The sequence below is a fragment of the Hypanus sabinus genome, chromosome 10 (genome assembly GCF_030144855.1).
Source record: "Hypanus sabinus isolate sHypSab1 chromosome 10, sHypSab1.hap1, whole genome shotgun sequence".
Lineage (NCBI taxonomy): Eukaryota > Metazoa > Chordata > Chondrichthyes > Myliobatiformes > Dasyatidae > Hypanus > Hypanus sabinus.
This window is the reverse complement of record NC_082715.1, coordinates 41,238,629-41,266,605: the sequence shown is the minus strand read 5'-3', so window position 1 is coordinate 41,266,605 and position 27,977 is coordinate 41,238,629. Positions and strand designations below refer to the sequence as shown.

At 39.0% G+C, this 27,977-nt stretch overlaps 1 protein-coding gene across 9 annotated transcripts in view; it reads right to left on the bottom strand.

Annotated features, from left to right (window-relative positions):
- The window catches only part of agbl5 (AGBL carboxypeptidase 5), a 129,099-nt gene that overhangs the window by 93,526 nt on the left and 7,596 nt on the right, over nucleotides 1-27,977 (bottom strand). For all 9 annotated transcript variants that reach the window (XM_059981740.1, XM_059981743.1, XM_059981745.1 and 6 more), the window contains exons 2-5: nucleotides 20,566-20,865; nucleotides 19,073-19,244; nucleotides 4,655-4,821; nucleotides 1,496-1,673 (exon numbers count right to left, since the gene is read on the bottom strand). In XM_059981740.1, the coding sequence (XP_059837723.1) occupies nucleotides 1,496-1,673; nucleotides 4,655-4,821; nucleotides 19,073-19,244; nucleotides 20,566-20,786 (738 nt within the window). In that variant the 5' untranslated portion in view covers nucleotides 20,787-20,865. The remainder of the gene's footprint in view (nucleotides 1-1,495; nucleotides 1,674-4,654; nucleotides 4,822-19,072; nucleotides 19,245-20,565; nucleotides 20,866-27,977) is intronic.

The window sequence follows — 27,977 nt, the reverse complement described above, 5'->3', positions numbered from 1 at the left end:
ATTAATCTGCCAAATCATCCTGTTCCTACCCTCACTGGTGTATGGCACAGGCAGCAATCCAGAAATTACAACCCTGGAGGTCCTACTCAGCTTTCTGCCTAGCTCTCTAAATTCTCTTTTCAGGGCCACTTTGCTTTTCCTTCCCATGTCATTGATACCAATAAGTACCAAGACATCTGGCTGCTCTCCCTCCCCCTCCAAAATGCTGAGAACATGATCTGAGATGTCCCTGACCCTGGCACCTGGAAGGCAACATATCACTCAAGTGTTCCATTCACGTCGACAGAATCTGCTGTCTGTTCTCCTGACTATTGAGTTCATGAATCAAGGTGGCTCAAGTTCCAAAGAATTTGTGATTTAAAACAATGATGGGGAATCTAATGGCTTGCAAATTATCCTTTAGCCACAGTGCAAATAAACTAGAGAAAGAAATTTATTAGAATTTTGACTGTTGTAAGAATGCGTAAGAGAAAAGCTCTTAAAACATTCTTCTTCCTCTGAGACAAGGAGATTGTAAAGAAGCAAAAGGGCAATTTCATGGAGGATTTCAAATCTTTGGCAATAAGGCAAATAAGACAATCTCCTTGCATCAGCAAGGCAGATGAGGCTGAGTTCAGGGCTACGGTGGGAAACTTTGTCACATGGTGCGAGTGTCAGATACCCTGAGCCAATAGGCTGGTCCTGGACTTATTTCCACTTGGAATGATTAACATTATTACTTAATTATTTATGGTTTTACATTGCTATATTTCTTCACTATTCTTGGTTGGTGCAGCTGTAACGAAACCCAATGTCCCCTCAGGATCAATAAAGTATGTCTGTCTATTATCCTGGATGTCAACATTTCAGAGTATCTATTAATGTAATCCTGAAGAAGGCACAGAAGCAGCTAATACTTCATCAGGATTTTAAGGAGATTTGATATGGCATCAAAGACTCCAGCAAATTTCAACAGATGTATGGTAGAGAATGGTGTAGGGCTGATTGCATTACAGCCTAGTATGGAGGCTGCAAAGCACAGGATTAAAAGATAATGCAGAGGGTTGTAGACTCAGCCTACTCCATCCTGGTCACAAGCTTCCCCACTGTCAAGGACATCTTCAAAAGATGGTGCCTCAAGGTGGCAGGATTCATCAATAAGGACCCTCACCATTTGGGTCATACCCACTTCTAGGTCTGTGAGATTCATAAAAACTGGTTGCGTTGATGATAAAGTCTAACCTATTGGCTAATCCTGACAACCTGCTGAAATATTTGCATGATTCTTTACCTCATTGAAACTTGATACGTTTCAGATAGCTGGAGAGATGAGCAGTTGAGTTCTTAAAAAAAAAAATAAGATCTAACAATTACTCATTCGGATTAAAAATAAGATCTAACAATTACTCATTCGGATTAAAAACAGTTTATGTAATGATACATAATTTACAAGTCAATAAATAAAAAGCAATATTACACAAAAGTCTTCATAAAATGAGTTCGACTATTTTCTTACTTGTTTTCCAGAGAACAGATGTGGCCGAGAAATGGAATGGTCTGGAAAAAGATTTTCCAGTCTTGGTTCACATTCAACCATCATTCCATGGCATGAAGAAATTGTGATGAGGTCAACACATAGATTGTCCAGAGAGTAACACAGAGGCTCACGGTGATAATAAATAGTATCATCAGGGCTGAAAATATTGTTATGACAAGTTAATTTCTTCACAAAATTAAACCGCTTTAAAAGGCACACAATGTCAAAAGAAAGCAATGGTCAATTCAAATTACTTGTCAATTTACAGAGATATGGATAAAGAGACTCCACTGTAGAACTTAAGGAGAACTTCAAATTCTGGCCTGTTCTGGCAAATTCTGGCAAATTGTGGTAGCTTTGTAACACAATGGACATCAGCACAAGAAATACCATTAAGAGTTATACAAGTTAAACATACAGAAAAAAAAATGGTGCCATAATAGGTTACAACAGCTACAACCACAGAAACAGGAGCTGGCCATTTCAGCTTAGGAATACCTTACACTAGACAGATATATTGTCGATCTTTTACAATGGTCCATATGTCTACCCTTTCCTCAAAAATCATTTGCAATACCTTCGGCGAAGTGTTTTGCACAGTAAACATTCGGAAGATTTTAAACTGATTGATGCTTAAATCTTCAGCTGCATACATTGGAACTTTTGAAAATTTTAAGAGATTCTGCTTATTTATTCACCTCCAGGGTCCTGATTGTAACCCTTTAAGACTTAACATGAATTTAAAACTTGAAATTTTAGTTTTAACTCTTAAAAGAAAATTATTAACATCAATTCTAATTATCTGTGCTGTCCAAATTGTTTTTCCAATTCACACACATTTTAAAAGATACAAAGACTTGGGAACAGATGTGAATGTATAAAAAAATTGCAATAGCACATCTTTCAATAAAGCCCTACATATTACTTAGGTAACAGGGTTAGCAACAGATAGAGGCTGAGACACTATTTTTCAGGAAAATCTTCAAGAAAATGCTGGGTCACGACCATTTTGCATTTTAGCAATTGCTATTTCCCTCTATGACCTTGATCATTCTGGACTTGAGCTGCTACCCTGACATGCTCCATCACAACTCTTGCCTGTTTGCATTTATTTTTCCTAGAAGTACAGAGCTAGCATCTGCATCTGACAGGTGCTTGGCAGGGTCAACAAATGAATAGGACTGCTACTTCTATGCCAGCCCTTAATGGTGTGCAATCATCGAGACGCTCACTTCAGAGAACAATTTCACCACAAGGTTCTATGATTGTACAGTGATCATCAGCTATGTAATTATTGATATCCAACATGTCTTGGACTTACAATTTTTATTTTGTATATGCAGTAAATCATTGAGTTACAAATGCCCAACACCCATGGGCTCTTGCTAGAACTATCAGCCAGCATGACTTGGCCTAATATATCCTCTGAAGTTCACACCTAAAATATCCTCTGAAGTTCACACCAATTCCCCAACAAGTATTTGATGCTTCTATCAAAATAACAACTTCTACATTTTGACTGGATATGCACATATTATTAATTTCATACTGGCATCACTCAACTTATATCCATCCCTTGGCATAAAGCTACAAATGTTAAATTTTATCTTGGCCATAATAAAAAACAATACTACAAATTTATTATAATACAATACTGGCAACATAAATCTGACAATATTTAACCTGATTTCAGCATGAATACTAGGTACTGTAAATTAAATTTCAATTATAAATCCAATCAAATAATATAGATCACTCTACAGTCAAAAAAAGTTGACTCAAATTTTTTCCAAGAGATTCTTTGTAGAAATTCAAAAGGACAAGTTGGTCCAAGGGGCCTGTTTCCATGCTGCATGACCACAGCTCTAAAAAAACTATACCATTTGTAATTTCATTGTAAATTTCATAATTAAAACTCATCTTTCACAACTGCTTAGTCAGTAGCAAAACTGTAGTCACCTAATTCATATGCATTTTCGTATTATGCAACAAATTGCTAAGTTATGCAACAAGCCCAATGATAATCATAACTTACAGATGGGAAGTGCTATTTTGGATTGGTAAGACTTATTCCAAAGACAGCTACATACTTTCTACCACTACGTCAAGAAATAATAGTTGATTTCTTTCCCTCTATTCATTTTAAATCCATATTGTCCAGATCCCACTTGATTTGCATAACCAAGACTGAACCACTGCTTATTCAGTTATTCATCCCACTTAAGCATTTATTATTTAGAATCACTGGTCTTGATTTTGATAACAAGTCAAAACAAAAGTCTGCAAGTTCTAGTTACTGAACATCCCAGTACTCCGAAGTGAAAGGGGAACATTTTGTCTATTAGCAAGATAATTGTCAGCACCTAACTAGAGTAACAAGTTTAACCAAACTTCTACAATTTCAGAACATCATAGAATACTTCACAGTTAATTCTTACTTTTAAAATGTAATATTTGTAACTGAGCTAGTACAGAAAAAAGAGCATTAAAATAGCAACCCACTTGTTTGGTGATAACCTGATATCACCAAGTTCAACCTCTCATTCAAAAAAAGGTATTTCAGACATGACCTCTGTATTTTGCTAGTGCCATCCTGGATTGTGCATTAAAATCACTCAAGAAGGACTTGACTATGAATTTCGCCATATAGATAGGAACATTACCACTGAACCAAAACTATCACTGATAGGCAAGACTAAGAAAAATAGTAAGGAAACAAAATTTACCCAAGAGATTCTGGTTGGATTTTTTGTCTAAAATGTGAAAAATATCATCTTTAATTTGGAACAGAACCTATAAACAGGTTAAAAATCACAAGCAAGACTGAGCAAAACACAATGATTCTTTCCTGTTCCTCTCACAAACTTCAAGTCTCAGCTATTGACTGGAACAGACCTTTAATGTAAGTTTAGTTTTTCTACAGACTTAAAGACAGTCTGGACATTAATTAATTGAATACACATTCCTAAAGCTGAAAGACAATAGTATATTCCTACTCATCAAATCCAAACAGTAATAAAACATTCAATTATGGATTATGCAACTGATTTTCCAACAGAATAATTGCATTTTCATGTAAATCATTTGGAAGACTAATTGCACTAAGAATAATCTGTTGGTACTAAGATTGTACAGTACCTGTTTATAGTCAGCCGTTTACAATATTCAAATCTTTCATCCAGTTGTATCAACATTTCCTGACATTCAGCATATGTGAATGGAAAACAAAATGCAAAGTAGGTAGTTGCTCCACGGTATTCAAGAAAGCGATGCATGAAAGAGAGAATAAATTGGTTTTCCACCATCTGAATTGAAAGAAAATGGAGAGAAATAAAGGAATAAGAAAACAAAATTGGCATCTTCTATGTAGATGAATTGCACCAATTCAAATATCAAATAGAAACAAGTTGATTAGCAATATCTGTTGTTACGTACCCCGTAACTGGGTGTCTTACCAGCAAAGACAGAAGTATCTGTTGGAGTCTGGTGGTACTATTTTCAACAGTATTTATTAATAAAATATACAAATCAATATCAATACAAATATACAGATAATACACATTAGCAATACTAAGCCTAAAAGTGTGGGTATAATAATAATCAATAATAAACAAGCTCTATCATTGTCTAGGGGATAATGAATTGTCACATGGAAATATAAAGTTCAGTTCTGTTCATGCAGGCTGAGGTAGTTGTTGGTCGATGTGTTGTAATTCTTGGAGAGAGAGAGAGAGAGAGAGAGAGTGCGATCAAACAGTGACAGCTATTGTCTTGCAAACCTTCCTTTACGATCTTGATCTGTCGATGTGTTTTTGTGGCCATTCAAGCATGACCCATCTCACCTTTAGCTAGACCATTCTTCCGTGGTGGATTCGTCACCCAGGCAAGGGTGGACACACACACAAGCCCCCACCGGCCTTGCTATAAACACTGTGAATTAAAGTTGACCGATCCTTCGTTCGGTCTCCAATGCCCCACACTTTCTCATGGGTTTCTGATGCTCACTAGTGTTTCTCCTGGTGCGTCTCGGTGTGTCTGAGGGGTGTCACCCCAGACCTCACGTTTATCCCCACTCACGGGATCTCAGGTGTCAATCAGTTTTGAATGGCTTAGCCCATCAAACCAACCCACTCCGGCTGTCCACTGAGGAATTTTAATAAACAGAATAGTACCAAGTAAACAGCCCTCTCCAGAGCCGCAAGTCTTACAGGAGTCATAATATGGTCTCTCTCTCCCAGGGTTTTCAGCAGCAGATGTTCCAATTTGTTTTGTTCTTATCTGTGTCTCTCTCTCATGAGCAGCGTGGTAACAGTAACAGTTTGTGATTCTCCCAGGGGAGGGGACATGGGCAACTCTGCACCCTTCTGCCCATCAGAGCTGTTCATCCTTCGTAACACTGTCGTAACTTTTAATTAGAGGTGAGTTAGCACAAACACTGACCCTGCTCATCTCATAACTCCAACCTTGGGATTGATTAAAGAAAATTTGTTTCATATAATCTAATGAAACAATCATGCAAAGATCCTTCAAATGTATATACTTAATTAGAAAAGATGAACTCTTTTTGAAGAGGCATTAAAAACAAATAAGCTTATGCTGAAAAGCTAACTCTGTTTCCCCCTTCTCAGATTCTTCCTGGTTTACTCCATATAGTATTGTTTAAATTGTATTAAATTGTTAATTTACTCATCAACTTCTCAGCAATTTAAATTACAACAAAGGGAGGCAATTTTTAGTGACCAGCATTAACACCAAATTTGAAATAGATTGTTTCTTTCCTTCAGGCACTAAATTGTTCCACATTTAAAAAAGACACTTAGCAAACTTTTATTCCCATCTGTTCAAGAACAGCCAATGAATTACCTGCAATATTTTCTCTCCTGTTAATTCACAGTGTCCTTTGGGAATCACCTGGGCCATTTCCTATTTTTCATAAATATACTACCTCTATATTTACCAAGAATGTCCACTTCAAACTCTAACACTATCCAGCTTCACTCCTGCGACAGCTCCTTTCTTGTTCAAACTTTGTCAAGATCACAAACTTGACTATTTTGAGGCATCAATTAATGGATTCAATCCATCAACCTGGAGTTACCTATTTTCTTGCCCCATCTAAACATTTAATCTACCATGCAGTTGGTGACCTATTTGCTAAGTTGAATACCTCAAATTTAAAAATCTCATTCCAGTTTTCAAACGCCACACAAAATCACAGCCCCGTCTTCATATCTTCCACCAGGCACTACAGTATTGCAGCAGTTAGCATGACACTATTCCAACTTGAAGTGTAGGAGTTTGGGGTTCAAAGCCAGCATCCTGACCCTCATGACAAGTTACCATAACCCATAATAAATGCACAACACAAAGTACAATACAGACAGACAGAATTAGATACATGGCTCCTACTTACTAGCGCTAAATATTACACACTAATAATTACAACTACACACAACAAAAATAGAAGAAATGAAATTTTCAAGGATAAACACCTTAACATTGATGCAAATAATCTTTTTTTTCTCTTCTTCAGGTCAAGTCATGTAACAGGTATCTAGGTCTGAGGTTACCAGCATTTAGTCCAATATAGAGTGATCTTTACCACCAGTAAGTAAGTCAATTAAAAGTCATGAAGCTTCTAGAATCAGATTTAATATCACTGTCATGAGATTTGTTAACTTAGCAGCAGCAGTACAGTCCAATATATTATAATATAGAAAAACGTAAGTGAAACAAAAAAAAATATATATATACACACAGCTAAATTTTAAAATTAGTGCAGAAACAGAAATAATAAAATGAGTTAGTGTTCATGGGTTCAATGTCCATTTAGGAATCAGATGGCAGAGGGAAAGAAGCTGTTCCTGAATTGCTTAGTGTGTGCCTTCAGGCTTCCAGACCTCCTTCCTGCTGGTAACAATGAGAAGAGGGCATGTCCTAGATGATGGGGGTCCTTAATGGTGGACGCCACCTTTCTAAATCACCACTTCCTGCAGACGTCCTGGATACTATTGAGGCTAGTACCCAAGATGGAGCTAATTTCTATAACTTTCTGTAGCTTCTTTTGATCCTAGCAGTTGTCCCCTGCCTTCTTTCGGCCCCTCCACCCCCTAATACCAGACGGTGAGAGCTGAAGCTCCTCAAATCTCTGCCTCCTGTAGAAGACAGATCTTGGTCTTAGGCCCGTCCAGACAGCTGGTCTTGGTCTTGATGCACACCTGTCGTACACATCCTCTTCTTTTTGGAAAGACCTGAATGATTATTCTGATGATCCATGAATTGTGAGGTACTGTCTGATCAACTAAAATAAGTCTCTTGGGAGGAAATTGCCCTTTATACATGACCATTTCTGATGTTCCTGTAACTGTGGTAAGTAGTTCTTGACCCACCATTTCCAAAACAAGTTTGACATGTATTGGACCTGCTTCCATCATTAACAAGCATAAATTTCCTCCTTTTGGAAATTCTTTAGGTCTTCAGAAGCAACAGAAGGTGAGAGTTAATGCTTCCAAATCACTGGGAAACACTAATCAATCCTTAGTAATTGGATGGCCATTGATAAGCCTTTACTTCATGAAGGACTGTGTGGAAAACTTCTTCATCAAGGTTCTGTACCTTCATGAGGGAAACAGAGAACCATTCCCACATGACTGATCAACCTGTGATGTGAACAAGCCAGGGGGTTAAAAATCCACTTAATTCCTTTCTGAAGGAGGGCATCACTGATCCATGAATGGTTCCACTTCTCAGTGGCTTCTCTCAACATCTCCATCTCGTTGACAATTAACACTGGCACTCCACAAGGAGGCGCGCTTCACTCACTGCTCTACTCTCTCTACAGCCATTACTGTGTAGCTAAGCATAGCTCAAACAGCACCTATAAATTTGCTGATGAGACAACCATTGCTGGCAGAATTTCAGATTGTGAGAAAGGGCATACCAGTTAGTTGAGTAGTGACTCAGCATCAAACTTGCACTCAACACCAGCGAGACCATAATTGTAGATCTCAGGAAGGGCAGGACAAGGAAACACAATACACAAAAAATGCTGGTGGAACACAGCAGGCCAGGCAGCATCTATAGGGAGAAGCACTGTCAACGTTTCGGGCCAAGACCCTTCATCAGGACTAACCGAAAGGAAAGATAGTAAGAGATTTGAAAGTAGTGGGGGGAGGGGGAAATGCAAAATGATAGGAGAAGACTGGAGGGGGCGGGATGAAGCTAAGAGCTGGAAAGGTGATTGGCGAAAGTGATACAGAGCTGGAGAAGGGAAAGGATCATGGAACGGGAGGCCTTGGGAGAAAGAAAGGAGGTAGGGGAGCACCAGAGGGAGATGGAGAACAGGCAAACAACTAAATATATCAGGGATGGGGTAAGAAGGAGAGGAGGGGCATTAACGGAAGTTAGAGAAGTCAATGTTCATGCCATCAGGTTGGAGGCTACCCAGCCGGTATATAAGGTGTTGTTCCTCCAACCTGAGTTTTGATTCATTTTGACAATAGAGGAGGCCATGGATAGACATATCAGAATGGGAATGGGACATGGAATTAAAATGTGTGGCCACTGGGAGATCCTGCTTTTTCTGGGGGACCGAGCATAGGTGTTCAGCGAAACGGACTCCCAGTCTGCGTCAGGTCTCACCAATATATAAAAGGCCACACCGGGAGCACCGGACACAGTATACCACACCAGCCGATTCACAGGTGAAGTGTTGCCTCACCTGGAAAGACTGTCTGGGGCCCTGAATGGTGGTAAGGGAGGAAGTGTAAGGGCAGGTGTAGCACTTGTTCCGTTTACAAGGATAAGTGGGAAGGGATGGGGGGGTGGGTAACGAGCGGACAAGGGAGTCGCGTAGGGAGCGATCCCTGCAAAAAGCAGAAGTGGGGGGGAGGGAAAAATGTGTTCGGTAGTGGGATCCTGTTGGAGGTGGCAGAAGTTACGGAGAATTATACGTTGGACCTGGAGGCTGGTGGGGTGATAGGTAAGGACAAGGGGAACCCTATCCCGAGTGAGGTGGCGGGTGGATGGGGTGAGGGCAGATATGCGGGAAATGGGAGAGATGTGTTTGAGAACAGAGTTGATGGTGGACGAAGGGAGGCCCTTTTGTTTAAAAAAGGAAGACATCTCCTTCGTCCTGGAATGAAAAGCCTCATCCTGAGAGCACAAACACAAAACAATGCTCAGAAGGGATCAGAAGTGGAGAGTGTGAGCAATTTCAAGTTCTTGGGTGTTAATATCTCTGAGGTTCTAATCTGGTCTTAACATATCAACGCAGCTATAAAAAAAGGCAGGACAGTGCCTATATTTTATAAGAACACTCATCAAAACACTCAAAAACTTCTGCAAATGTACTGTGGAGAGCATTCTGACTGGTTGCATCACCATCTGGTATTGAAGGTTCGGGGGTGGGGGGGTGGGTGGGCTACTGCACAAGATCGAAATAAGTTGCAGAAACTTGTAAGATTAGTCAGCTCTATCATGGGTACCAGCATCCATAGTATCCAAGACATCATCAAGGAGCAGAGTCTTATGAAGGTAACGTCTATCAATAAGGATACCCACCACCCAAGCCATACTATTCCTAAATAGACATTGAACCCATGAACACTACTTCATTGCTTTTTTTGTAATTTTGCACTACTCATTTTAACTTAACTATTTAATAGACATATATATGCTTGATGTAACTTCTTTCCTCATTGTTTTTCATTGTACTACTGCTATAAAGTTAACTAATTTCATGACATCAGCTGTTGATATTAGATCTGATTCTGATTCATCTCATGCTCAACTCCAACAAAGTTTGTTGCATTACCTCAGCACAGTTCAAGGACTTGACCTCATCTTGCTATAAAGCATCAAAATGCAATAACAAAGAAATCAGTGTTTAAAGATGATGTCACTTCAATGTGAACAGCTCATATAGATAGACAGGTAAATATGACCCCATACTTCTTTACTATACCCTTCTGCTCTTCATTTCAAAGGTCCAAAGTAGTCCACTCCTACATGTGTATACAGAGGTTCATCTGGAGAGACCCTGTCTAGAGATAGATCTGGCAGGGGCTGGCATCCTGAAGCTGTGTGCAACTCTCGACAAATAACACACTTAGAAAGAATTCTTCCCGGTGCCAGCACTGGGAATCTAGTATTTTTGGTGCAACATGAACAACATGTGGTTATGGCCACCAAGTTCTACCTATAGATGCAAATGCCTCAGAATGATGTCTGAGATTTGGAGATCCTTTGCCAATATAACAGGATGTTTGACTTTTTAGGCAAGGCTGCCCCACTAAGCTGTTCTCCAACTCTCAAGATACCATCTTTAAGTACTAGATTGAGCTTAAATTCTCCCCTTTGCAAACATGAGAATTCATCTGGAAATCACCTTCTGTGGCAAAACCCAGTAATCCCCATTTCAGCCTTTCTGTGCTCTTCCACAGAGAGCAATAATAATATTGTTGATGTTCTTCATCCTGGTCAGAATAAGCAAGAGTGATGCTCAATTGCTTCCTCTTTCAACTAAGAAACAAGAGCAGGTTCTTAAATCTAATAATCCAGACCACTGTCTTCCACAAATGGATCCAAGACGAGAAGTGATGGATTATACATCTTACTGCGTCCACCTCCTCTTCAGTCTGCAGGCACACATTGTAACATTCTTCTTGACTTCCAGATCATCTAACAGTTCTCCAGAACAATCAGGATTCACAGGCTATTTCCTTACAGGCTGCAGAAGATACTGAGGTCATAAGACCCATGTTTCATTCTCAACCCTCCATAGGCCACATCTGCCCAGTTGCTTGGAGTGTTTATATACCCTGATAGAGATTTCTGTGAGACCTTAAGAATTTATGAAATTGTTTGCAAAGGTTCAGAAACTAAGTTTTATTCTTAACGTACTTCAGCACAGAAGTACTTTCAGTCAAAAGAAAAAACTGAGTCATTAAGCTGCAAGCTCAGCTCCTTCTTCCACAATGTGTCCATACGTCTTGCCATCGTAACAGCAGTGAGCTCCCTACAAGGGATGGAAACTACTTCAACAGAGACACCCTAGGTTTTCCCCATAATAAAAGCACTGTGCACCTGAGAGCTCGTGTTGTGCAACAATAGATAGGTCACTGCTCCATAGCCATTTTCACTTGCATCTATGAAGTGATGTAACTGTGTAGCAGTCACTTCTCCAAAATCCAGGGCTTCAAACAAACAAACATGAAGTCTTCCAACTGCCAGAGCTCTTCCAGGCAGCTCGTCCACTCATGAGCAACTGATGTTGGTATAGTGTCAGCCCAGCCAAACTCTTTCTTATGTATCATCTTTCAGCAGATAGCACCATCAGGCTCAAGATTCCAAAAGAATTATAGATGGAACTAACTGGGGAGAGGATCCCCCTTTCTGGAGATGGTCTGTCTTGGATGGTGATCTTAAATGTGTAAGCATCAGACTGAATGCACCTTTGTACACACAATACACTCTCCACTGAAGGTATATCATGATCCAAATCCAAATTTGTCATATCCTTAACAGGAGAAAATCTGTAGATGCTGGAGATCCAAATAACATACAAAAATGCTGGAGGAACTCAGCAGGCCAGGCAGCATCTAGAGGAAAAAAGTACAGTTGATGTTTCGGGTGAGACTATTTGCAGGTCTCTGTCATATCTTTCATTCCTTGCACTTATGGTATCACAGCTAGCACACTATGACTGTTGTTGATCCATCTTTAGCACACATGTATACAAGGTCATGATAGAGACTTCTTCAGAGGACACTGACACAGGGTACACAACATAGAAGCAATGCAAAATCTTATCCACTGTCTCACAGCTGAACTGTTCTTCATTGTCTTCAGCACATTTCTAAGTGTGAAGTTGGCACAGCTCAGTGATGACGTTGATCCAAAGAGATATGCTACGATACTAATGTCCATCATGTCTTCGCTGAGCATATCATCAGGCCACCACAGAAACCTCAGCAAAACTGCATCTTCTGCAAGGACTTTAACCTGATGAAACATTAATTCAGTACCTCCCATGATCAACACCGGTTTTTTTCTGAATCTCATTATGACTCCAGTAAGCTAGTAAGATCAAGTCCCTGTAAGAGCGGAGTATTAAGTGATATTCCTTGAAAAGTCGCTCCACAATCAAACACAACACCAACTTTTCCTTTTCTGGAATAATAAACATCATGATGTGGCATATACCTGATCTGTCCATCATGCCATTCCATATACAGAGGTACCAGAAAGTTTGTGAACCCTGTAGAATTTTCTCTTTTTCTGCATACTAGATCTTCACGCAAGTCCTAAAACTAGATAAAAAGAGAACCCAATTAAATAAATAACACAAAAATTCTACAGGGCTCAAAAACTCTCTAGCACCACTGCACTCTGCAGCCACTCTTTCAGCATAACCTTTATAAATGACATCCTTCATGAAAGCTGTGTAATCAATGTGAAATTACAAGTCCTTCTTAAACCTCTTCCTTAGATTAAGAGCATTCTGTTCTGCAATATTCCTGTTATTTAGCATGTTAACCCCTTTCTTTCTCAAAGGTTAACTGACTTGATAGCAGCTAACCACGTGTCTTGCAGTATTTGTAACCAGCTCCATGAACTTGTGGTCTTCTCTTTAAAAACCAGATTGTTAATCCTGACTGCATTCAGGGAAGTTTGCTGTGAATTGTCACTGCCAAAGCTCATCCAAGTTCAAAAACTCAGTTTCTGTTAATTGTCAGCTCTGGCCGTGCAGCCTCTCCCATCACCATGTTTCCTTTTCATTCACAGTCCAACCCAACATTGTTCTGATTGCATAAGATCTCTTATTAACGCTGCAAATCAATTACAACAGCTCCGATGTTTTATGCACATTCATCCTTATCAACAGCTCAATTTCTGAATCAATCTCTGGTAAATGGACATATATTAGGTGAGACCATCCCTGGAGATCTCTCTGATGTGGAAAGTTCCCTTCGTGGACAGGCACCTACTCCGTGTATAGATGTCTGATAGTTCACAGTAATTTTCACCATCTAAAGGCAGCAACATCCAATCCTGAAATAACGTAGCTACTCATGACCTCCTTTGACCCATGGTACATAAAAGAATGCGTATACTTTTTCCTTTGAGGCTGAGCTTGTTCATGAGGCCCACCGGGCAGAACTACAGTACTTCTTTGATCTAGGAAAGCACAAGTAACCACTGCCTTGTTACCCTTCTTAGACTCCACCTGTACAGGAACTACGGTAAGTTTACAATCATGATCACCAACCCTTGTAAGACCATTGGATACCAAGGCACTATTCACTGCTGTGTTTGAAACTTTCCTGGCTTGTTTTGATTCTGCACCCTTTTCATCAGAGTGAATATGAAGTATGCTAGGATGCTTGCTACTGCATAACTTGCGTGAAAGACACTGTCTGCAATCCTTGCTGATGTGTCCTGTATACAAACAGGTACAGTGGACACCATTTTCCACTAGGAAGGTGATCTCTTCACTATGAGCTCCATTCTCCAGCTGAAAGCTGTTCACCCTTGCAGAACAGACAAATACATTTGGCTGACAAGACCATTTCTCTTGAATTAGTTCCAGATTCAGTTTTAGATTTACTTTTTAGTGGTCAAGGTAGTGGCAGAGCTGCTTCTCTCTTAGCCTTAGAATAAAGTTGTGACATAAATTTGTTCACACCTTTGCTTACTGCAAGTGATGGAGCATCCTGTATATTCCCAAATACTGAGTCTGTTGCAATATTTACCTGCCTTTCAATAAAATCAACAATGTCAGCAAAAGTAGTATTACAGTTTTGCCTTTCTTGCAGGTTACAGACCACTGTTCTCCATTTATCTCTAACCATATAGGGCAATTTCTTTATGGCAAATGACATATTGCCTGGCCTGTCCAGCTCACATATATAATGCACTTCCTTAGCACTTTAACAAACTCTAAGGAAGAGTTTGTATTCTTGAAGAACTTTCACGCATACAGATTTAATAGGTACCCAAGAAAGAGCCTTTTGCATGTAGGCAGGTACAATTATCTGTTCAATACCAAAATGTTCCTGTAGTAAAGCCTTAGCCTTGACATATTCTTTCTTCGGGTCAACAGGCTGACAACTTCTAACTAGGCCCCAAGTGTATTGTTCAAAGAAGTGGTGAGTCACTATATTTGTCAGTTTTGTCTTCAACAGCATGTTCAAAGGCCTTCATGAATGCATTTTGCCAACTCATAATATCAACAATATATTTTGACCTCCATCATCTGTAATGAAAGCGTTTCCAGATGTCCCCATGAGCACTTTGAGTTGTTGTATATGATGCATGTTGACAGTGCCTTTTCAGTGCAGGCTGAAAATAAACAACCTACACTTGTTCACGCATTCCAAATAATTGATGAACAAACAAATCAACACTGACATTGGCTGTTTTTGTTTTTCTCTGTACCTTTTCAATAAAGGAACTCATACCACAGGACTGTCTTGCTAAAGCACTTTAGTACTCACCACACATGAAGACCTTAGCACGTTAACTTTAGCCATATGTGCAGCAATTTCTTCCTACAACTTAAACTGTTCCTGCCTTTTCTGTAGTTGTTCCAAGAGGAGCAGCTCTTGCTCTTCCAGCATATTTGTCCTTCAATTGTTGACGTGCTATCAATGCAGCTAAATCATCCTCTGTTTTAATGCGAAGAGGATGTTTTCAGAAATTTTCTTCCTGCGGTAGAGCTTCAAGTGCTGACAAATGACATTTGATTTCACATCATCTTTAGGGTCACCTACTATGTGTGCAGTCAAAACATGCCATGGAATTTGAGAAGCATCATCTATTGGAAGGTGAGAGAAGCAACATGACCTTCACTACAACATGTTTGGGTCAACCATCATTTTATAACCTCTACATTGCTACAGCTGTCAAAGCTTGAGAGATATTAATTCTGTTCCTCTTGTTTATCCTTGAGAAGATATGGAATTAGCATGTGATGTTGCTTAGCAACAACTTCACAGAGCTCAGTCAAGTCCTCAAGACGAGATTATACTTGTAAGGGATTTTCCTTATTTTCCATAAGATTCTTAATGGATGGTATTAAACCTTTAATTTTGTTCACATTTGTTTTATACTTCTTTTGAAGACTTTCAACTCCATCTGCAAAAGCTTTAGCAGCAAGTATAATTTCTCTTTTACCGCCCTGATTTCAGAATCACTGACATCAGTTCCATGCTTCAATTCACTCACATTACTTTCTCCTTATTGCTCAACTCACAATTAACTCTTTGTTCACCCAAAGCACATTCACAAATGCACCAGCAATATTCTGCTCAATAATGTAGGCAACAAACAAAGTGTCCATGCATCCACAGCTCTTAAACCAGACCAAACAGCATTCAATTCAAATGTCGACAACCAGAACAATATGTCAGCAATTCAACAAAACAAAGTGATGCACCCTCAGGTAAACACCAAACAATTGAACGATGGTCCACAATGGATACACGGCACTGACCTTTCAAAACTGTGTTCAAACAATAAATACACAGCATAAATCAACACAAGTTTGCAGATATTCCTACTGCAAGCTGTTCCAGTTTCACCAACAAGTCCAAGGCAATCTTTTGCCATAGACTGGAGTTCATTTGGTATAACTATTTTTGTTGACAAAATGTAGCAGTTACTTTAAGATAAATCAAAACCACTGAGAGACTGAGCAAAGGACTCAACACTGTATGACATGCTTCCAAATAACTGAGTTCCAAGACAAAAAGTATATTCGATTCTTTATTATGAAAGCAGCAAAATTGAACTATTTTATATAGCGATAAAAAACTAAAATAAATTAGCTATATGGCAAAATAAGAGCACTTAGCATTCAAATTAGCAGTCAACAAAAATATATCAATCCTGTCCCTGGCTACCTCTCACTCACAACTAAAGCAAACTAAATAGGACAAAGCACAATACTTAACTATACTCATTTACTTCTACGACACCCAACCAATGTGACAAATTACTGTAACCAATAATAAACATACAACATAAAATACAATATAGGCTGACAGAAAATAAATTCCTTTTGCCATTTGTTAAAGCTTTGAATATTTTGGAACTACAAAACGGTGAATTTCCCAATTTTGTTTGGGCTGCAGAGAATTTTTTAGTCTCTCTAAAATTTTTTAGAGAGACTAAAAAATTTTGTTCAAAATTGGAATACCTACTAATTTTCTTTTAATTTTTGGAACACCGAACAGCACAGCACAGTACAGGCCCTTCACTCTACAACGTCATGCTAACATTCTAACAATCCAACCCTTTCTTCCCACACAGCCCTCAATTTTTCTTTCTTCCATGTGCCTACCTAGGAGTCTCTTAAACATCCCTAATGTTTCTGCCCCTACCACCACCCCTGGCAATACATGAACTTACCACTATGTATAAAGCACCTGCTTCTGACATTCCCCCATACTTTCCTCCAATCACACAATTATTATGTCCTCTCGTATCTGCCATTGCCACCTTGGGAAAAAAGAGCTGGATATCACTATCTGTGACTCTTATCATCTTATAACACTTCTGCCAAGTCTCCTCTCATCTTTCAAAGAAAAAAGCCCAAGCTCACTCAACCTTTCCTCAGAAGACATTATTTTCTAATCTAGACAACATCCCCATACTCAATGGAGTTCAGAAGGATGAGGGATGCTATCACTGATACATAACAAATACTGAAAATCCTCGACAGATGAGACATGTAAAGGATGTTTCCATTAGTAGAAGATTCTAGGATTCAAGCATACAGCCTCAAAATTAAAGAACATCCCTTTAGAAGTGAGAAGTCGAAGAATTTCTTCAGCCAGAGCGGTGAATCTGTTGAATGTCTTGACATACAGTTGCAAGAAAAAGGTTATGAATCCTTTGCAATTACTTGGTTCTGCATTACTTATACATAAAATGTGATCTGATCTTCATCTAAGTAACAATAATAGATAAACACAATCTGCCTAATCTAATAACACAAAAAATTGTACTTTTCATGAATTTATTGAACACATTGTTTAATCATTCACAGTATGTCAAATCACAAACAAGAGAAAATCTGCAGATGATGGATATCCAAGCAACACACACAATATGCTGAAGGAACTCAGCAGGCCAGATAGCATCTATAGAAAAAAGTACAGTCAACATTTCAGGCGAGACCATTCAGAAGGACTGGAGAAAAAAAAAGATGAGGAGTAGGTTTTGGAAGGGGGGGAGGGGAGAGAGAAACACAAAGTGATAGGTAAAACCAGGAGGGGCAGGGATGAAGTAAAGAGTTGAGAAGTTGATTGGTGAAAGAGATACAGGGCTGGAGAAAGGGGAATGTGATAGGAGAGAACAGAAGGCCATAGAAGAGAGAAAAAGGGGGAGGACCATCATAGGGAGGCAATGAGCAGGCAAGGAGATAAATGGAGAGAGAGAAGGGGATGGGGAATGTTAAAGGGGGCAAGGCCATTACCCGAAGTTTGAGAAATTGACGTTCATGCCATTAGGCTGGAGACAGAAGAAGTGGGATCTCCCTTCTCTAGCCCTGTATTTCCTTCACCAATCTTCCTAACTCTTTACTTCATCCATCCCCCTCCCAGTTTCACTTATCACCTTGTGTTTCTCTCTCCCCTCCCCTACCTTTTAAATCTACTCACCTTTTTTTCCCCTCCAGTCCTGCGAAAGGTCCTCAGCCCAAAACTTCAACTGTACTTTTTCCTCCACGTAGACAGTACTATGTTTCCTCCATTTGTAGACAGTTTCTCTTACTATGGACTGATTTAACTCTCAGGTCTTTAGAAATGCTTTTGTAGCCTTTTTTTCCAGCTTCATGCAGCTCTATAATTCTTCTTCTAAGGTCCTCTGAAAGTTGTTTTGATTGAGGTATAGTGGACATAAACAGAACTTTCTTGAGAAGAGCAGGCTCTGTCAGTAACATGACTGTGTCTTTTTTTTTAGGGCAGTGCACTTCTACAACTCACACCTCCAATCTCGTCGATTGGAACACCTGACTCCAAATACCTTTTATAGAAGGCTTTACCCCAACGGTTCACATACTTCTTAGTGTGTTATTAGTTAAGGCAGATTGTGTTTGTCCATTATTGTGTCTTAGATGAAGAAGAGACCACATTTTATGAGTAATTAATGCAGAAAAACATGTAACTGCAGAAGTTCACAAACTTTTTCTTGCAATTATATAAGGCTATGGAGTCTAAGTCAATGGATGTATGTAGGCCAGAGGCTGATAGATTCTTGATTGGTAAGGGGTGGAGGTTATGGGTTATAGGAACAACACAGAAGAATGAGGTTTAAAAAAAAATGAGCCTTGAGTGCTTGAAAGTGAAGACATGATAGGCAAATTGGGCAAAATTGCCCCCATTTCTTATGCGCCTTTTGACCATGGTTATTCATGTAGAATCTCTATATGTGGTTCAATTTAACTGAAAAATTAAAGAATTCAGCCATTTGTCCTTTACTTACAGATTTCAAGTCTACCCTTGACTTAAAAACAAATCCATGCAATATTTCTAATTTCAGTTTCCATACCTCATATGTTGGTCGATCTCGCACACGTTCCCAACGTGGTCTTCCAGGCAAGGTCCTAACAAATGGTGCCATTCCTTGGGAGTACAATTTACTTTGTTTGTTCATATTCATAATATTGATTTTTATGACTTTACTTGGAATTCCCCCCTTCACACTGAAATAAAACCAGGACCTAAATATAATCAAGGCAAAAATGAGAATTAACATACAACATAAATTCAAGCCTTTGCACGTTTAGCAAACTTCTACATAAAATATCTCCAATGAATATTACAGAATAGGGAGTGTCCTCAAACAGAAGAGTTTGTTTTTCTTTGGAAATGCCACAAATCCATAATTAATTAAGATTATTTTAGAGATTATTTGAATAAAAGAAATAATAATAAAGATATAAAGGTAAGTAACAAACATGGCTAATTTCTAATTTCTGTATGCATAAATCAGAGAAGACAATGTGTCTATTGGCCGTTAATTAATATTGTCCATTTAATGCAAATTTCAGGAAGGTCTGTACTGTTAATTAATATTCTAGTCAGTTGTACATTCAGGGAGCCATCCTTCTGTAGGAATATTTTCGGTGTTTGGAGTTTGTGATCAGAAGCTTTCAGACCTGCAACTAGTATTTGAATTTTCAAAGGGATTCTGCTAGTTAAGACGTACTATTTGAAGTTACCAGTCTATACTCAGAATGTTAAACCTAGGTAGGTGATTATAACTACTGACACTATAGCTTATCATCACTGTTGACCTCAGGTTTAAAGAGTATAAAACGTTGAGGAGGAGATCTGCTTTGAACGATGACATAAATCTCCCAGTAACAGCTTCCCTGTGTGAGGGTTTTAGGAAAACAAGCAGAACAATAGATAAAAATAAGTCTGGTGGGGTGGTGAACCAGAGATGACTGAAAGATGTGAAGACAGTTAGGTACAATGGAATGCAATAATAAGGAGTAGAGGGAATTATTTCTGTGTCAGTGAGTATTCAGAATTGAGATTGTAGATACCCTATCTACACATAAAGCATCAAAGACCGCTAAGGTCACTGATGACAAATGCAGAAGTGGAGACAGTCAGTCTCTTCTTGATACAGCACATTCTACTTTCACGGTAAGTTCCTGGTGGAGGCAGGGCCTACAAAGCACAATGACTGCATTATCAACTATGACTGACCATATGTTGACTTTCATCTGATTGGCTCTATGTGATAACGGAATGTCTGTACATTGGGTGAAAATGTTAAGTGATCTACCACGTACCAAACTCCATATAATCAGTGGCAAAGCATGAATCACCTTCTCCCATTTGCAAATTTTTACATCTTTTTAACAATTTCCATGAAAATTAGGCTATTTGGGGCAGCCGATTAATTAAGCCAAAAAGTACTGGTCCCGATGTGTCCCAATTAACTGAAATCTATCATACATTGAAACATTTCGAAATCTTGAGATTAAAATAAAACTTTAATCTGGTGGCAGAAAAAACATGCAGAATTACCTATTACTATTTTCAAACTCGGTCCCTGCACAATCTGGTTTGGTCCACACATTAAATTCACAATCTGGAGTGGATAAGGTATTCCCAAGATTCCCAGAGGTTCCATTATTGCCGGGAGCTGAATCTTCTGCTCCTTCAGAACGCTCCACCTTTTCAACTTGAGCGATATTTCCAGAATCAAACATAGAACTGAAAAGCAAGCCACCACAACGAATTTCCATTTTTGTGGCAAGAGAGAGTGTGTCAATACATATGACATGCTTTTCTGTCCTGCTAAGTGGAGAGCTGTGCCTTGAAGATCTAGATGAAAAAATAAACTATTACTAATTGGATCAAGTTATATTAAAACAAAAGTAAACGGAAACAACTCTATAAAATTAAGCATCTAGATTTTTCAAAATCAAAATGAAACCAGAAATTTTCATTTGTATTTGCAGATCCGATTTTGCAAGGTTTCCATTTGAAACACTGACAGCTCCTTTCCTGCTACAAAGACTGCTTAACCCAGCGAGCTTTTCCAGCAGATTGGTTTAGATCCTCTTAAGCAATGCTTCCAAGTGAAGTTCCATACTTGCCAAATCCATGCATACTAATGGATCATTAATGTACAATCTACTAATGTACAACTTCTGTCCTAGAAGGATTTATATAATTCAGAATCATAATTTAAGGGAACTTTGACAGTTTCTCAGCAATAGTCCTGAATACTGTCACTATGGTAGTGGGAAGAAAAGCAAGAAGAAACCCGGCAGAGAGTGATCAAAACAAAGTTCAAAGTAAATTTATTATCAAAGTACATGTATGTCACCCTGAGATTCATTTTCTTGCAGACATTCACATTAAATAGAAACAATAGAATTAATGAAAGACTACCCCCAACCAATATGCAAAAGACAACAAACTGTGCAAATACAAAAGGAAAAAGACATAGTTGAGATAGATAGACAGACAGACAGATAGATAGATAGATAGATATCGAGAACGTGACATGAAGCATCTTTGAAATTGAGTCCAAAGGTTTTGGGAACAGTTCAGTAATGGGGTGGATGAATTTATCCCCTCCAGTTCAAGAGCCTGATGGCTGAAGGGTAATAATTGTTTCTAAGCTTGTTGATGTGGGTCTTGAGGCTCCTGTACCTTCCTGATGGCAGCAGCGAGAAGAGAGCATGGATATGGTTGTGGAGATCCTTGATGGTAGATGCAGCTTTCCTGTGAATGCACTTCATACAAATGTGCTCAATGGTGAGGAGGGCTTTACCGATGATGGACTGGGCTGTATCCACTACATGTTGTCTTTTGTAGGTTCTTCCATTCAAGGGCAAAGACAATTTTTTTTAAACTGAAGTTTTAAGTAAATTTATTATCAAAGCACATATATGTCACCATATACAACCCTGAGATCCATTTTCTTGTGGGCATACTCAATAAATCTCTGCAATAATGACTACAATAGAATCAATAAAGACCTCACCAACTTGGGTGTACAACCAGTGTGCAAAAGTAAACAAACTGTGCAAATACAAACAAAAAAATAATAATAATAAATAAATAAGCAATAAATATTGAGAACATGAGATGAAGAGTCCTTGAAAGCAAGTCATGGGTTGTGGGAACATTTCAATGATGGGGCAATGATGGCACAATAAAGCTGTGCAATTTAATAAAACACTCAGCACATTGTAATTAAGCAATACAGATCACCTCAGCCATGATATTTTCTTGAATGTGCCACTTCTCCATCGCAAATGGACCCTCAAACTACTGTCAGAAAATTAGTTATCAAACCTTTCTCTGACAATTATAAATGCAAGACATATACAATATTCCCGTTAACACCTCAATCTATTATCCAACATGAAATATGCAGTAATATCCTAGTTTACTAATGCCTTCTAATTGTTTAAAAGCAAAACAGTCAAAATAACACAATACCCAAAGTTGCTTTTCAAATGTTCACAAAAATGTCAGTGTAAAAAAAAACCATCTTTCCTTTCTACATCTGAGTACCTCAAACATAACATCTTCAATTAAAAAGTACATTTGCTCCAGTAAAGTATACCTCATCTCACAAAAGTATTATCAAAGAAAATTTAACCAAAAGAAGATTTTTAAGGCAGGTGAATAAAATCTTGGTTAAACAGGAAGCTATAAGGAGCATTTTAAAATAAGGGACAGGTGCAGATATTTTAGGAAATCGATGTAAAGATTTAGGACCCTAGACATGCTTTAAGTTTTGAGTGAGATTAATATGATGCTAAAGTCAGAGAGACATGGATTTTGGAAGTTTTCAGAGCAGTTTGAAATAGGAACTGTTTAACGCCTTCTTTAACAGCACTCCCAAAAGTGGTCTTCTGAATGGCAGTTTTATTATACTTCAATTCCTTAATTGTCTTGCTTTCTCATTAGATGGCTTGTCAGTTATGTTTTTACAAATGGATCAATTACATGCAAGTTTAAGTTGTTCCATATTCCAGAACTCAATATTTCAAGCAGGTGTAGACTGTACCAATTTCATATGTGAGATTCTATTTCCTCCAACTCATTCAAAATTCATTATTCTATTTGAAATCAATAGAACAAAGCTATACTTCCTTAGCTATCTAGATCATTATTTGACCATTCAAATACAGATATTTTTGAAGGAGGATACGAGAGTGCAAATGAACAAATGTTTGTCCATCATAAAGCAAATCTTCCATTGAGATTAAAATGTATCCATCAACAGGTACAGCCATAATTTAGCTATTCCAGAACAGAGGCTAGTGTACACAATATACAAAATCTACAGCGAACTATCATGGTAATAGAATAGGACATTGGCTACAGTCTACTATCATGCAGGACTTCTATGTGTTCAAAGTACATTATCAAAGCACATATGTCAAGATATACAACCCTGAGATTCATTTTCTTGTAGGCATTCACAGTAAGTACAGAAAACAAAACAGAATCAATGGAAGAATGCATCCAACAAAACAACCAACCAGGAGGCAAAAGACAAACTGTGCAAATACAAAGAGAAAGAAAAATAATTATTAAATAAGCAACAAATATCAAGAACATGAGATGACGAGTCCTTGAAAGTGAGTCCATAGGTTGGGCGAACAGTTCAGTGATGTGAGTTGAGTAATCCCCTCTGGTTCATGAGCCTAACGGCTGAAGGGTGATAACTGCATCTGAATCTGATGATGTGTGTCTTGAGGCCCCTGTAGCTTCTTTCCTGATGTTAAGGACAAAGAACCTGGAGGGAAGTTTGCTACTGCTGCTCAGGTGGTTTTTAAGCTAGAGTTGCAAGGAAATGGGGACCAGAACGCCAGATCAGCTAGTGGAGTGGCTGTGGGAAAAGTACAAGTTAAGCCTACATGCAAAGACTGAAACCAAAAGCTTAATCTTGGTGGGATTAAAGTTCTGAATTGTGTTTATTTCAATGCAAGGGGTGATGAATGTAGGCAGATGACCTTAGAACATGGACGTGGCCATGAACATGGCCATTGGATTGGTTGCAGGGGTGGGGGGGGGGCAGGACTGACAGCTCAATGGTCAAGAGCTCTGTTGTTTTAGACATGATGGAAGCAGGTATTAAGGGGAGAGAGGTGGCATTACATTATCCATCAAGGAAAATGTCACAGCAGTGCTCAGATGGGCAGACTGGAGAGCTCGTCTCCAGCTTTCCAGAATGTAAATCTACTCTCTTAGTTTTTCTCCTCTGTTAATTTTTCACCCGCCTTTGAAACCTGGAGCTTCTGGCTTGTTGATATATTTATGAGACACTTGTTTGAAAACAGTTTGGAAATTCATAGAAATGTAAACAGTTCCAAAAACATCAATATTCACATCTTCATGATGCTTGAAAATGAGTAAAGAATTACCGTGACATCTTCCAACTATAACAAGTGAGTGGAGCACACTTTTTAGCCCTTCAGATCTATATGCCCATTCAACAGATTACAAGACAACCTCTGTAAAATCCCCATCTCCTTCAACTTGACTGGTGTCTGCAAATCTACCAATCACATTTTGAATATTTATATAGCAAGCATTCACAACCCTGAAAAATTAACATCTTGTAGCATGACATTTCACCAAATCTCAGTCCTGTATAACCACTTATTACCAGACCGTACTTCAACGTGACTCCAGATCTACTCTATTGTGCTCATCTTGCACTGTACCATCTAACCCAAAGTGAGCAGACTACATCAACCAAATTCACCTCTCTCAACTGTAGGAACGTGCAAAAATATAAACATGAGAAAATCTGCAGAAGCAGAATTCAAAGCAATACACTCAAAATGCTGGAGGAACTCAGCAGGTAGGCACCATCTGTGGAAATGAGTTAACACTGAACGTTTCAGGCTGAGACCCTTCTTCAGGACTGAGAGGGAAGGGGGGAGATGGCTGAATTAAAAGCTGGGGTGAGGGGAAGAGGTTAGCTGGAAGGTGATAGGTAAAGCCAAATGGGTTGAAAAGGTCAAGGGCTAGAGAAGAAAGAATCTGATCAAACAGGAGAGTGGACAATAGGAGGAAGGGAGGAGGAGGGGACCCGGGGGGGAAGTAATAGGCAGGTGAAAAGTAGTAAAAGGTCAGAATGGGGAATAGATAAAATGTTTGGATGCAGGGAAGTCCTGCTTGTGGTGGATGGTGCGAAGGTGCTCGACAAAGTAGTCCCCCAATTTACAAAAAGTCTCACCAATGTAGGGGAAGCCACACTAAGAGCACTGGAAACAATACACAACCCCAGCAGATTTGCAGGTGAAGTGATGCCTCACCTTAAAGGACTGTTTGGGGCCCTGACTGGAGGTGAGAAGAGGAGGTGTAAAGGTAGGTGTAGCACTTGCAGGGATAAGCACCTGGAGGGAGATTAGTGATGATTGAACAAGAAAATTGCAAAGGCAGTGATCTCTGCAGAAAACAGAAGGATTGCGGGAGAGGTAAACATGTTTAGTGGTAGGGACCCTTTGTAGATGGCAGAAGTTGATGCGAATAGTGGGAAGATGGGGTGAGCACAAATGTACGGGATATGGAGGAGATGCAGGTGAGGACTGCATAATAGTAGATGGAGGGTAACTTCTACAATAGCAGGAGGACATTGCTGATGTCCTGGAATGAAAAGCTGCAGAGATGCAGCAGAGGTAAAGAAGCTGAGAAAACGGAATCGCATTTTGCAGGAGATAAGGTAGAAAGAGGTACAATGGTGCTAGAAAGTTTGTGAACCCTGTAGAATTTTCTCTATTTCTGCATGAATATGACCTAAAATGGGATCAGATCGTCACATAAGTCCAAAAACTAGATAACAAGAACCCAATTAAATAAATAACACAAAAACATTATACTTGTTCATTTATGAGAAATATGATCCAATATGACATGGAATTGTTGGAAAAGTATGTGAACCTCTTCTACAAAAGCTATTTGGAGTCAAGTGTTCCAATCACTGAGATGAGACAGGAGGTGTGGGTTGGAGAGGTGCCCTGCCCTATAAAAAAGACGCACAAAGTCAGGTTACTGACAGAGCCTGCTCTTCTCAAGAAAGACCTGTTTATCTGCACCATGCCTCGATCAAATTAACTCTCAGAGTACCTTAGAAGAAGAATTGTAGAGATGCATGAAGCTGGAAAAGGCTACAAGAGCATTTCTAAAGACCTGAGTGTTCATCAGTCCACAGTAAGAGAAACTGTCTACAAATGGAGGAAATTCAGTATTGTTGCTACTGTCCCTATGAGTGGGCATCCTGCAAAGATCACACCTAGGGCACAACATGTAATGCTGAAACAGGTAAAAAAGAATCCAAGGGTAACAGCAAAAGACCTGCAGAAATTTCCAGAACTTGCTGAGGTCTCTGTTTATGTATCCACTATAAGAAAAGTATTGAAGAAGAATGGTGTTCATGGGAAGTCACCATGGGGGGAAAAAAATCACTGCTCTCCAAAAAACATTGCTGCACGTCTCAAGTTTGCAAAAGACCACCTGGATGTTCTATAAAACTTCTTGGAGAATGTTCTGTGGACAGATGAGACAAAAGACTTTTTGGCAGAAATGCACATTGCTATGTTTGGAAGAAAAAGGGCACTGCACACCAAAACCTCATTCCAACTGTGAAGCATGATGGAAGAAACATCATGGCTTGGGATTGTTTTGTTGCCCCAGGGCCTAGGCAGCTTGCAATCATTGAGGGGAAAAATTAATTCAAAATTGTATCAAAACATTTTACAGGAGAATGTCAAAGTAGCAGTCTATCACCTGAAGCTTAATAGAAGTTGAATAACGCAATAAGACAATGACCAAAAGACGAGAGTAAATTAACAACAGAATGGTTTAAAAAGCAGAAAATTTGTGTTTTGGAATGGTTGAGTCAAAGTCCTGACTTTAATCCTATAGAAATGTTGTGCAAGGACCTGAAGCAAGCTGAAGCAGTTTTGTAAGGAGGAATCACCTAAAATTCCTCCAAGCCAATGTGCAGGACTGATCAACAGTTACCGGAAAAGCTTGGTTGAAGTTATTGTTGGACAAGGGGATCACATCAGTTACTGAAAGCAAAGGTTCAAATACTTTTTCCAACAAATACATGTAATATTGGATCATTTTTCTAAATAAATGAACATAATGTTTTTTTGTGTTTTTTATTAATTGGGTTCTCTTTATCTAGTTTTTGGACATGTGAAGATCTGATCATATTTTAGGCCATATTTACGCAGAAGCAGAGAAAATTCATTGTATAGTCGAGGTGACAATGGGAATCAGTAGGTTTATAAAAGATGTCAGTTGACTGTCTCCATCTGTGGAGACAGAGAGATCAAGAAAGGGGAGGGAGTCAGCCAGAGATGGTCCAAGTGAATACGAGGCTGATTTGTCTTGGGACACAACCTGCTTCTCGGGTTCATCACCTGTCAATCTTGTGGAACTGCATACATTTTCCTGAGTACAGAACTCAAACAAGCCAGTCAGCAAACTCCTCCAGTCCAAATCCAGATAAATCATTACTCGTCACAAAAATGTCATAGCAGTGCTCAGATTAGACATACTAAAGGGCATGTTTGGAGAAGTCTGAAGTACACAAAACATAGGATTTTAAGGAAGATAAATCATGCTTGACAAATTAGCTGAAGCTCTTCAAGGATCTGACAAGCAGCGGTGATGGAAGGGAACATGTAGGTAGGTACACTTTATTTGACAACATGAGAATCTAAAGTCAGATCTATCAGTATTACAGTCGAGTAAAGGGAATTACAGAGGTATGAAAGAGAAGCTGGCGAGAATTGATAGGAAAAGAACAATGGCAGGGACGACAGCAGAGCACCAATGGCTGCAATTTCTGGAAGCAATTCAGAAGGCACAGGATGTTTGCATCCCAAAGACGTAGTATTCTCAAGGAATGATGACACAACTGTGGCTAACAAGAAAAGTCAAAGCCA